This window comes from Prunus persica, chromosome G3 (genome assembly GCF_000346465.2).
Source record: "Prunus persica cultivar Lovell chromosome G3, Prunus_persica_NCBIv2, whole genome shotgun sequence".
NCBI classification, from domain to species: domain Eukaryota; kingdom Viridiplantae; phylum Streptophyta; class Magnoliopsida; order Rosales; family Rosaceae; genus Prunus; species Prunus persica.
The window spans coordinates 2,877,301-2,890,223 of NC_034011.1; the positions used below are offsets into that span (position 1 = coordinate 2,877,301).

The 12,923-nt window shown below is 36.1% G+C and overlaps 2 protein-coding genes across 2 annotated transcripts; both read left to right on the forward strand.

The window, feature by feature from the left end:
* Positions 1,405–3,488, forward strand: LOC18784402 (2-hydroxy-6-oxononadienedioate/2-hydroxy-6-oxononatrienedioate hydrolase). The gene is made up of 4 exons (XM_007217233.2): positions 1,405–2,493; positions 2,737–2,829; positions 2,915–2,982; positions 3,082–3,488. The coding sequence occupies exons 1-4, from the start codon at positions 1,726–1,728 to the stop codon at positions 3,197–3,199; spliced, it is 1,047 nt and encodes a 348-aa protein (XP_007217295.2). The 5' UTR covers positions 1,405–1,725; the 3' UTR covers positions 3,200–3,488.
* Positions 5,752–9,190, forward strand: LOC109947888. The gene is made up of 5 exons (XM_020559258.1): positions 5,752–6,033; positions 7,859–7,901; positions 7,985–8,134; positions 8,393–8,445; positions 8,520–9,190. The coding sequence occupies exons 1-5, from the start codon at positions 5,752–5,754 to the stop codon at positions 8,649–8,651; spliced, it is 660 nt and encodes a 219-aa protein (XP_020414847.1). The 3' UTR covers positions 8,652–9,190.

The window sequence follows — 12,923 nt, forward strand, 5'->3', positions numbered from 1 at the left end:
ATAAAATCAGATGTGGTTGGAGATTTATAAATACAGAGAGCAAGAAGGAGGACATGGTTAAGGAATCTAGGTTGGAATGATTGTATTTGGATGACAAAAGTGATAGACAGCCGTCCAAAAAGTGCAAAAAGGAGAAAGATGAGGGGGACTAAATTATGAAAATAATTGTGGGATGGGTTCAAAAGTGATGATAAAGGTTAAAGAAGTTTGGAAGCTTTGGAAGTAAGGTATTTCTGATGTGTTTTTTTAGTGTGTGTTCATACATGACAATAAGCAAATGCTAGCTGTGGTTCATTATTTTGGGAAACCAGCTGTTCTTCTTAACATCTAGATTTCTCTTCAACAGGCAAAGGAAAGGTAAAGTATCAATGAGCAATCTGGGCAAAAAAAAAAGTATCAATGAGCAAAAATAGAATACAATATCAGCAGAGGTAGCCCCATCTGCAAGATTTTTCTTGTAAATGGGCTATTTTGGACATAAACAGAAAAGGGTCTTGAATGCTTTGGCCATTGGACCTTTTTTCTATTTTGGGTTTTTGGGATGTGTAAAACTCTACTCGAGTTATAGAATGTTGAATCAAATTAGTTAGTTGTTGAATTAACAATAGTTAAAAGATAAAGCCTCATCTATCGACTCTAGGTTTGTTTAGATTTGAAGCCAAGTATAGATAATGAATTGGGCTTATCCCATGATCTTGCCTAATTTAACCCTCCATGTCTGTTATGATGTTTTGCCATCTACTTGCTTATTTCTACTTGGCATCTTATTTTGTTGCCTTGTGTGCACTACATTTTAAAGGCATTTTTTTATATGCATATATAGTTCTTTAAAATCTAAGTAAATTTAGGTTTTACCCATAAAAAAACTTTCACTTTTGGAAAAAGCCAAAGCTTTTTGAAAAAAGACAGAATAACCTCTCAACTTTCAAACCAAAGACATACAAATGTAAAGGATTTCTTAGGAAATCAAAAAATAAATAAGGGCAATTTTGTCTATTTTTGCTTCTTTTAAAATTTTTTTCTCTCTTTTGGGCTTTTCCAAAGTCTCCCTAAAATCTATGACAATAATGTCAATTTCTAATTGTGAATTTTATATTTTTGGAAGTCAGTGCCCATCTTGAAGACACAGTGATGCTTTCCCATGCCCTGATCCTGTAGATTCCTACTGCACCTTATTGGTTGTGCTATCCATTCTTTAATGGCTCAACTCTTTTGGGCCCAGATGTCACACATGCTTTTGTTTTTTTGGTTTCAAGATGTCACACATGCTTTTTAATTAGTGTGAAAAGTGCAAACTTTTGCGTCACCAAGTAGAAAAAAGTGATTTTCGCAAAAAATAAGTAGAAAAAAGTGATTAGCTTAGTTGAGGTATCTTCAGTTAAAGACACATCTCTTAAAAAAAATTTAAAGAGAGAGTCTAAAAAAAGAGAACAGAAAAATTCAATAAAAAAACTCTATTCGTACTCTCTAACAACCTCCGTCACTTTTGCAGGAATGTACTTAATTCACTCCTGCAACGCGCTCTCCAGCCTAATATCTTTACAATTACAGAGCAATCTCATTGTTTCCTTTTTGTCATTTTAGGGTTGGCAAGATTGGTTTCATCATCCAAAAGAACATGCAAGTGGGTTATACAATTGTCCTCTACCTCACAAATGGGGGATGTCTTTCACTCTCTTTTTAAGTCTTGTATGGTGAATGCGTGAAGCATAGCACAATAAGCCAATGCAAGTAGCCAAAAAGGAAAAGCAATCACACATAGAGCACTCATATATGGCCATGGCCTACCCAAAATTGTGTAATGTCCTCTCCTTCTACCTTGCAACCATCATAGCCATTTCTCAATTCTTGATTTCCATTTTACCTTATTTGAATCCAATCACACTCCTAATCACACTTGCAGATGCACTTTTATCTCTATACTTGAGATCATGTGGTCTTTGTCCCTGCACAGTTGAATTAGATGACCAAACCACAATGAACTTTTGGGTTGCAAATTCTAGGAGGTCCAATAAGCCTGCTCTTGTAATGCTTCATGGGTATGGTGGCAATTCAAAGTGGCAATTCATCCATCAAGTGGGTTCACTTTCTCAAAGTTTCAATCTGTACATACCTGATCTATTGTTCTTTGGCAAATCCTACACCAACAGGCCAGAAAGGACAGAGGTTTTCCAAGCAAAATGTGTGGCAGAAGGGTTGAAGAGATTAGGGGTGGAGAGATTTGCTGTTTACTCTGTAAGTTATGGAGGGTATGTGGCATATTGGATGGCTGAGATGTATCCAGAGTTGGTGGAGAAAGTTGTGGTTGTGAGTTGTGGGGTTGGGATGACAGAGGAGCAGAAAAGAGAGCAGATCAATAAGGTTGGAAGCAATGCATTGAATCTCCTTGTACCTGAAAGTGCTCATGATCTGAGGCTCTTGGTGAATCTGACAGTGCACAAACCTGGCCCTTCTAAGTGGGTCCCTGATATTTTCCTTCATGGGTTCATCAATGTGAGTCTAAAATTCCTCCATTTTTAGAACACCACCTTACATGGTAGATTATCGTTATTTATTCTTCAATGGTATTGATATCTATCACGGCATAATAGTATGTTATATTGTCAAATTGTCAATAACGTAATAATTATTGTGTTTGGTCGGTGAACATTTATACGTCACACTAATTCTAATAGCATTGGATTTGTAAGATATCAATTCCTAAATTGTATAGAGGTTTGCATGCTGCACATGCAGGTGACCTATAAACAACACAGGAAGGAGAAATTAGAGCTGGCAGAGCACTTGCTGAGTAAAAAAACAGATATAGACCTTCCCATTCTAACTCAGGTAGTTAACTTAGCCGTAATTTAAAAACTTAGCCTAATTAATCTTTCTCTTCAGTCTTGTGAATGAATGTTATTTTTGTGTGAAGGAAACACTGATAATTTGGGGAGACAAGGATGATGTCTTCCCTGTGTACTTGGCCTATCAGCTGCAAAGGTGACTTTTAAACTAATTTATTTCTTCTTCATGATCAAATTTAACCAGGATTTGAAACCAATCTGAACCTATTGTTAATGTTTTCTTTTCAATCTACAGGCAGTTGGGGCCAAAATCAAAGGTGGAGATAATCGAGGACACAGGTCATGCAGTAAATATGGATTCACCCATTTCCCTGAATGCTCTGATAACTTCATTCGTTTTGGGTTACTCTTAGTGTGACAGACTTGCATTATCAAATATATTGAATGATGTATTAGTTTTGGGTTAAACAGAGACTGCTGCTGGCTGCAGATGGAGCACAAAATGTATATATAAGTAGGATATTTTCATGTTATTGGTGAAGTTGGAATGAAACACAGAAACAGGGTTATGCTTGCTTATGGGTCATCTTTGATTAATTTATGCAGCTACAGCTGTGAGATGGCCTAACTTTTGCAAGCAGGCATGCCTCGAATCTTGATGTAACTTTTGTTTATCAAGAAATTGCTGTTTGTGTGTGCTCACTTCCTACACAACAAAACAAGCAAACACAATGGTAGATTAGATTCACACGGTCACACCATATAAAGATATGACCAATAAGCGAAATTGATGTGCTTGTGATCAGGTTAAAGGACTTTCTTTGAACAATTTATAAGATGAAAATTGCTAGGATTGTTTGTATATGGGTGGTTATTGAATTTTTCCACATGTGCCCTCCACTATTATTTCTAAGAACATAGTGGGGATATTTGGTTATGTTGTTTGCAACAAAAATATTTTGCTTTCGTCAAGATGCGGCTTATGAACTAAATTCATTGCCTTTCATGCAAGAACTAAGGAATGACGCCATGTCAAAGCAGATATATCTAGTCGCATGGACTGCTCGCATTTTCTTTTCCGAGGAAGAGCAGTGGTTTTAGACAATCGTATGTATGCTTTATCCAATGTATTTGGGGTGGTTATTGAATTTTTCCACATGTTCCATCCACCATCCTATATTATTTCTAAGAACATAGCGGGGATATTTGGTTATGCCGTTTACAACAACAATATTTTGGTTTCGTGAAGATGCGGCTTAGGATATAAATTCATTGCCTTTTATGTAAGAACTAAGGAATGACGCTATGTCAAAGCAGATATATCTAGTCTCATGGCCTGCTTGCATTTTCTTTTCCAAGGGAGAGTGGTGGTTTTAGGCAATCGTATGTATGCTTGATCCAATGTATTTCGGGTGGTTATTGAATTTTTCCAAATGTTTCTTCCTCTATTATTTCGAAGAACATAGTGGGTATTTGGTTAGGCCGTTTACAACAACAATATTTTGCTTTCGTTAATATGCGGCTTAAGATCTAAATTCATTGCCTTTCATGTAAGAACTAAGGAATGACGCCATGTCAAAGCAGATATATCTAGTTGCATGGCCTGCTTGCATTTTCATTCCCGAGGGAGAGCGGTGGTTTTAGGCAATCGTATGTATGCTTGATCCAATGTATTTCGGGTAGTTTTTGAATTTTTTCACATGTTCCATCCTCTGTTATTTCTAAAAACATAGTGGGGGTATTTGTTTATGCCATTTACAACAAAAATATTTAGCTTTCGTTAAGATGCGGCTTAGGAACTAAATTCATTGCCTTTCATGTAAGAACTAAGGAATGGAGCCATGTCAAAGCAGATATATCTAGTTGCATGGCCTGCTCACATTTTTTTTTCCAGAGGAAGAGCGGTGGTTTTAGGCAATCGTATGTATGCTTTATCCAATGTATTTGGGATGGTTATTGAATTTTTTCACATGTTCCCTCCTATATTATTTCTAAGAACATGGTGGGGATATTTGGTTATGCCGTTTACAATAAAAATATTTTGCTTTCGTTAAGATGCGGCTTAGGATCTAAATTCATTGCCTTTCATGTAAGAACTAAGGAATGACGCCATGTCAAAGCAGATATATTTAGTCGCATGGCCTGCTCGCAAATTTTTTTTTCCAAGGAAGAGTGGTGGTTTTAGGCAATTGTATATATGCTTTATCCAATGTATTTGGGGTGGTTATTGAATTTTTCCACATGTTCCCTCCTATATAATTTCTAAGAACATAGCGGGGATATTTGGTTATGCCGTTTACATCAACAATATTTTGCTTTCGTTAAGATGCGGCTTAGGACTTAAATTCATTGCCTTTCATGTAAGAACTAAGAAATGATGCCATGTCAAAGTAGATATATCTAATCGCATGGCCTGCTCGCATTTTCTTTTCCGAGGAAGACCGGTGGTTTTAGGCAATCGTATGTATGCTTCATGCAATGTATTTGGGGTGGTTCAATTTTTCCCCATGTTCCCTCTCCACTAAAAGATTGGTCTAAAAGCGCGATCCAAAGAGCACAAAAAATATATTCATGTCCTTTTCAAACACGTTGACAAGTATATATAGTATTTGTGTGATATAGAGGGAAAACACAATTGTTTTGTGTCCAATGTTAACATAATAGGGAAATAATTATGCTCAAAAAGTTTAGGCACAAATTTCGTGTCCAATTATCATATCATCATAGAGTTGTCATTTCTCTACAAGAATAGTTGAAGCTTTTTTAACCACGAAAAATGTACTTTTGTGCCATTTTGCTTACAAATTATATTAATAAACAATTAAGCCCACAAAATATTATTTGTGTCTTTTACCTACCAATAAAAAACAAGAAACTTAAACGCACATTATTTTAAGCATTATGGCACATTATTGGGCACAAATATTAATTTTTGTGGTTAAATCCGCACACATTTCAAAATATAATGGTCTATAGAGCACGAACACGCACACCTCTCTCTTGTCTTTTCATCTTTCTCTTTTCCTTTTTTTTTTCTTTTCATTTCTCCCATCTCTCCCTTACTATTTTTTGTTATTTTCTTTTTCCTTCTTCTTCATCCTCCCTGCTTCTGTCTCAATCTCTCTCTTTTTTTCTTCTTCTTCCTCCCCCCCTTCCTTTTCTTCTGTTCTTTTTTTTTTCCCTTTCCGTAACCAACCCAGACCGAGCCACCTCTCAAGTAACAAAACACCACCACGATTTCTCTAAAGTAAGTTTTCTTTCTAGTCTTTTGTTTATCTTCTTCTTGGGTGTTGAGATAAGAATATGTGTTTATATTAATTAATTTCTTTCTTCGATTTTGGGCATGAAATTTGTTGTTTATGGGTGAGTTTATGAATGCATTTTGATTTCAATAGTGATTTTATGATTGATTTTGAGTTCAGTTGGGATTTTCTGAAGTTGTGCTACTGCGGTTTTGAATTTTTGTTTTAGAATTCTCAAGAAAATGATTGTTCAACTTGATGGAATGGGTCCATATTTTATTCAATATTCCATATTTTGTGCTCAAGAAAATATTTTGAGTCCATATTTGTGTTCAACTGAATTTTTATTTTTATATTCTCCAAGAGTTGCTGATAAAGAGATGGAGTACAGGTGGGGTCTAGCAACTAGCTCAGTCATTTATCAAAATATAAGCACAAATGTTTCATTTGTGCTTTAATTGTCTGACAGGAACTGATGAATTTAAGCAATGAAAACTCCTATATAGAAGACCGATAATTTCATAGTAGTTGCACCGTGGGTATTTTTATAGAGCACAATTATTTGTGTTCTTTGACATAAACAACACAAATGGAATTTGTGTTTTTACCACAGTTTTTTTGTAGTGCCTCCTCTATTATTTCTAAGAACTAGTGGGGATATTTGGTTATGCTGTTTACAACAACAATATTTTGCTTTTGTTAAGATGCGACTTAGGATCTAAATTCATTGCCTTTCAAGGAATGGCGCCATGTCAAAGCATATATATCTAGTCGCATGTCCTGCTTGCAATTTTTTTTTCCCGAGGAAGAGTGGTGGTTTTAGGCAATCGTATGTATGCTTTATCCAATGTATTTGGAGTGGTTATTAAATTTTTCCACATGTTCCCTCCTTTATTATTTTTAAGAACATAGTGGGGATATTTGGTTATGCCGTTTACAACAACAATACTTTGGTTTTATTAAGATATAGCTGAGGATCTAAATTCATTGTCTTTCATGTAAGAACTAAGTAATGGCGCCATGTCAAAGCAGATATATCTAGTTGCATGGCCTGCTCGCATTTTCTTTTTAGAGGGAGAGCATTGGCTTTAGGGAATCGTATGTACGCTTGATCCAATGTATTTGGGGTGGTGGTTAAATTTTTCCACATGTTCCCTCCTCTATTATTTCTAAGAATATAGTGGGGATATTTGGTTATGCCGTTTACAATAACAATATATTGCTTTCGTTATGATGCGGCTTAGGATCTAAATTCATTGCCTTTCATGTAAGAACTAAGGAATGACGCCATGTCAAAGCAAATATATCTATTCGCATGGCCTGCTTGCATTTTCTTTTTCAAGGGAGAACGGTGGTTTTAGGCAATCGTATGTATGCTTAGTCCAATGTATTTGGGGTGGTTATTGAATTTTTCTTTGATTGTAAAGCCTATTCTTTAACCCCAAAGTTAATGCTTTCAAGTTTGAAAATAACATGTCTTCCAAACATGAATTTTGGTGTTCCGACAGAGTATTTGGTTTTTTTTTTTTTTGGGGGGGGGGGGGGAAGAGAGGCAGAATTTTTGTCTTGTTCAAACTGCCTATGACTACAAGAGGCTTGATCATCAACCTCTGTTGATCACCACGTCCCGAATCAGTGTTGGAAGCAGAGGATGGAGCAACATCGAGATCTTGCATTCAACTTTTCTTGTTATGTACATCCATAATGCTTGGCGTTTTCATGTCAATTTCAGCTTCATGCCGTAAATTTCTTGCTTGCTTCTTTCCTTTCTCCATGTGTTTGTCTTTCTATAAATTATTTCAATATATTTGATTATTTTGTGACTTAGAGATTGCAAGAATAGTGAACCCCAAGGAGAAGAATAAGAAACAAGGTGACATGGAAATGATTCAAAAGGTATTTGGCTCATTTGAGGGGCTGAGATTTTTTTCATGTCTTGATTTCCTACTACTACAGGAGGCGTGATCGTCTGGCTATGTGGATCAATACATTCTAAGTTGTTGTTGGAAGCAAAAGAGGAAGCTACATCAAGATCTTGCATTCAAATGTTTGTGATGCATGCATCCATGGCAATTGGCATGCTCATGTCGATTTCAGTTTCATGTCGTAAGTTGCTTGCCTGCTTGCTTCCTTCGTGTTTGATTTTTATAATCCAGAAGATTACATTAATGATTGGTATAAGAATGAAACTTATCTAAGAACCTATGAGCCTATGGTTATGCCTATTGTATACATCCACAACGCTTGGCGTTTTCATGTCAATTTCAGCGTTACGTCGTAAGTTTCTTGCTTGCTTCTTTCCTTCCTCTATGTGTTTGTCTCTCTATAAATTGTTTTAATATATTTGATTATTTTGTGACTTAGAGATTGCAAGAATAGTGAACCCCAAGGAGAAGTCTTTTAGAAACAAGCTCCAAGTACTAAATAAACTCATAATTTAATTGACTAGTGTTATTTGAATTGGGCATTTTTTTACTGTGTTATTTTGTAGGTGAGAAGGAAGAGATTGTACACAATTCCAAATGGAACTAAGGCTAAGAGGTCAAGGTACCAGCTCTTAGCCAGAAGGCAATGGACTATGCACAAGGCAATTGAGGACCTAGTTCCCAAGGGGCACAACTGACCCAACAACCTCAAACTAAAAGCCACCCTCCTTCAAATGAGCCACAAACTAGTCAATCAAGCAAATTTCACTGCATTTTACTACCGCAGAAGGGAGTCAAACTAGGAAGACGATGAAAAAAATTGCACAGAGGAAGTACTTTATCAAAGACCCCTTCCTCCACCCTTGAAGATGATGTATTAATTGAAATGGTTTTAGTGATGTTTGAATGGAAAAGGGACATTAGTTATTAAATTCAAGAAATTCTATTGTTTTGTTCTTATATCTAAAGAGAAAAAAAGAGGAGAGACAAAATAAATAGATTTTCCTTCCACATGTTCCCTATTTTATTATTTCTAAGAACATAGTGGAGATATTTGGTTATACCGTTTGCCGCAACAATATTCTGCTTTCGTTAGGTGTTGCGGAATATCTAAGTTCATTGCCTTTCATGTAAGAACTAATGAATGACACCATGTCAAAGCAGATATGTCTTGAGATATGGTCAGTTAGGCGATCGTATATATGCTTCATCTATTATATTTGGTGAAGTTATTGAATCTTCCTTTGATTGTAGAACCTATTCTTTAATCCCAAATTAGGTGTGCTTCTAGGTTTGAACACATTGTATCTTCCAGACATGTCTTTTGGTGGTCAGACATAGAATTTGGCTCATTTGAGGGGCTGGGATCCCCATAATGATTGCTTGGAGACCTTTCAACTGTTTCCTTCTCTATTATTTCTGAAAACATAGTGGAGATATTTGGTTATGCTGTTTGCCGCAACAATATTCTGCTTTCATTAAGATGCTGCGGAATATCTAAGTTCATTGCCTTTCATGTAAGAACTAAAGAATGGCACCATGTCAAAGCAAATATGTCTTGTGATATGGTCAATTGATATTTTCTTTTCTGAGGAAAGGCGGCAGTTTTAGGCGATCGTATATATGCTTCATCTATTATATATGGAGAGGTTATTGAATTTTCCTTTGATTGTAGAACCTATTCATTAATCCCAAAGTGGGTGCTTTCGGGTTTGAAAACATTGTATCTTCTAGACATGTCTTTTGGTGGTCAGACAGAGCATTTGGTTTTTTTTTTTGGGCTGAGATTTTTGTTGTGTCCAGATTGCCTACGACTATTGGAGGCGTGATTGTCAAGCTATGTGGATCACCAAATTCCGAGTTGTTGTTGGATGCAAAAGAGGAAGCTACATGAAGATCTTGCATTCAACTGTTCGTGATGCATGCATCAATGGTAATTGGCATGCTCGTGTAGATTTCAGCTTCATGTCGTAAGTTGCGTGCTTGCTTGCTTCATTTATGTTTGTTTTTCGATAGATTCTTTCAATATATTTGATTATTTTATGACTAAGAGATTGCGAAGTTAGTAAACCTCAAGGAGAACGCATAAGGCAAGTTAGAGCAAGACTGCACCAAATGCATGTCCCAAAACAAAACAACACACCAGAAGACAAAACAAAGGTAGAGGGCAACTGGATTTGACTATGACAAAGAACAACCCCCACTACTTGATCGTGTAACCACCTTTTTTGACAAGGACACTTACAAAATCTTGAGGAGTTGTCTTTTGGATGTTGCGGTGTTATCTGGTGGATCCAAGTTGTACATGTTGCTAAGAGAGTGCATTCGTCATTGTCTCTCTCGCTTGACACCGGATTCCTTCCAGGGATATGTTTTTTGACACACACAAGAAGTCCTTAGCTAAGTTTAAGGGGCCCAAAGTACACAGGCGAGAGCTGTGATTTCTGCGCATGAAAAGCTTTACCATTTTGAAGTTCCTTCAGTCAACCCAGAACCATCTTTTGAGCGGTACGATCCCCATATTGATTTCTGGGACACCCTCCCACATGTTCTCTCCTCTATTATTTCTGAGAACATAGTGGAGATATTTGGTTATGCAGTTTACCGCAACAATATTCTGTTTTCATTAAGATGCTGCGGAATATCTAAGTTCATTGCCTTTCATGTAAGAACTAAAGAATGGCACCATGTCCAAGCAGATATGTCTTGTGATATGGCCAATTAGGCGATTGTATATATGCTTCATCTATTATATTTGGGGAGGTTATTGAATTTTCCTTTGCTTATAAAACCTATTATTTAATCCTAAAGTGGGTGTTTCTAGGTTTGAACACATTGTATCTTTCAAACATGCCTTTTGATTGTCAGACAGAGTATTTGGTTCATTTGGGAGGCTGAGATTTTTGTTGTGTCCAGACTGTCTACAACTACAGAATGCGTGATTGTCAAGCTAGGTGGATCACCACATTCCGAATTGTTGTTGGAAGCAAAAGAGAAAGCTACATCAAGATCTTGCATTCAACTGTTTGTGATGCACGCATCCATGGCAATTGGCATGCTTGTGTTGAATTCCGCTTCATGTCGTAATTTGCTTGTTTCCTTCCTTCCTTGATGTTTATTTATTTTTAATAAATTTGACTATTTTATGACTCAGAGATTGTGAGAATAGTAAACTCTAAAAAGAAGAAGAAACAAGGTAGTAGAGGGCAAGGTAGAGTAAGACTGCACCAAATGCATGTCCAAAACAAAACAACACACCAGAAGACAAAACAAAAGCAGAGGGCAAAAAACGAGGCCAAGCCTTAGACGAGAGAGCAAAGTAATTTATCAGTCGTAATTAACGTGTATACAAATAATTTTGAATTGGCATTTTGGCACCTAGGCTGCTTATTAATTTTAGTTTTTTATTATGGTGGTTAATATTTGAATTTTTTTAAAAGCCTAGAGTAGTATTAATTGTTCAGTGCAAATTCTAAAATAAGGGTATCACATCCATCTTCAAGGCTTTAATTTACTTGCACGCGATGAGATTAGTCAATAATTAACGTCTCTCTGCTACCTCATATATGTTTTGTTGAAGACAAATTGGGTTTTAGTGTTCTTCAGAATCGATGTGTGTATAAGTATGATGTTTTCAAGTGGGTTCCTAATTTGTCATCTGCAAGCTTATCAATGTGAGTTTTGTTATCATTGTTTATAAGAGAGGGGCACAAAAGTGTGTTACAAACGTACTTAGTTTTTTTGTCAAACACCGAAAGCATTTTATTGCAACTATTACATTTATTTCAAGTGTTATGTCTTCTGTATCTGTAGTTGTTTGCATGTATAGACAAATGTTAGTCATTAACATATGTGAGAATTTACATACACATGAAGACAATTATGGTAGACACGTGTAAATAAGAATACTAATCTTATAACATTCGTGTTAATGTAGTTTTGAGTTTGTTAGAACTTAGAACAAAATTTTCTCAATCTTAAGATCATTTGGATTTTTTAAGGCTAATAAGGAGTAAAATTTTAGTTATGCTTCAATGAGAAGAATTCCCTAACACTCATGAGATCAATCCGCCTTTAGAGGTCTTCTTAGTTTTTTGGGGTTCTTAGGCCCAAAAGAGATGCATGGGATGCAAAAGGACTCAGAGGAAAAGGATGCAAAGGGAGCACTTGTTCTTCCTAAAGGAAACGAGAAGAAATTCATGAAACCCAAAAGAAGATAATAGATTCCCAGTTCTTTGTTTTTATTTTGATGTAATATTACAACATGCATTAGAAATTTTGTTTTTATTTTGGTGTGATATTGCAACTTATGTACCCACCCATTAGAATTTGAGAGAAGACATGAAATGGAAATAGTTAAATGGTGATGATCACAGTGATTATAGATGAATTTCAACAACTTGATTTGCAAATATTGTCTCAGGAAGTGAAATAGATGGAAAGTGTGCAACCAACAAAGGCGGTTACAACAACGCTGAAGCTCAAATTCAACAACGCATCTAAGGAGCCAATATACCCACAACAAAGCTACACCACAATTAGGTATCGTCCTCGCCATTCATGTGAGTAGAACATTAGACTTCCTCTAATCAATTGAAGACAAAATACCACTAAACCAAAGACTAGTTGGTGGTCCCAACTACTACTTACAACGTCCTTCCTTTTGTCCACATTTCTCCAAATCAAACATTTAAAATTAAATAGAGATTAAATGTGAAATAAAATTTAATTCTAAAGAGAAGTATTTTACTTTTAAAGTATACTAGACATACTTCAATAAACTTTTTCAATTGTTCATATTATTATTTTTGGTAGTGGGAAAACATATTAGGATTATGTTAGGTCAATGGTCCGGTTTTAAACCAAATGCCTCTCTTTCAAACTCTAGTCGCTCTCTTCCTCTGTGAGTCCTAAAGGAAAATTTCATAGAGGGAGGAGGAGGAAGAAGCGTCACTGCCCCTCCTCCCCCT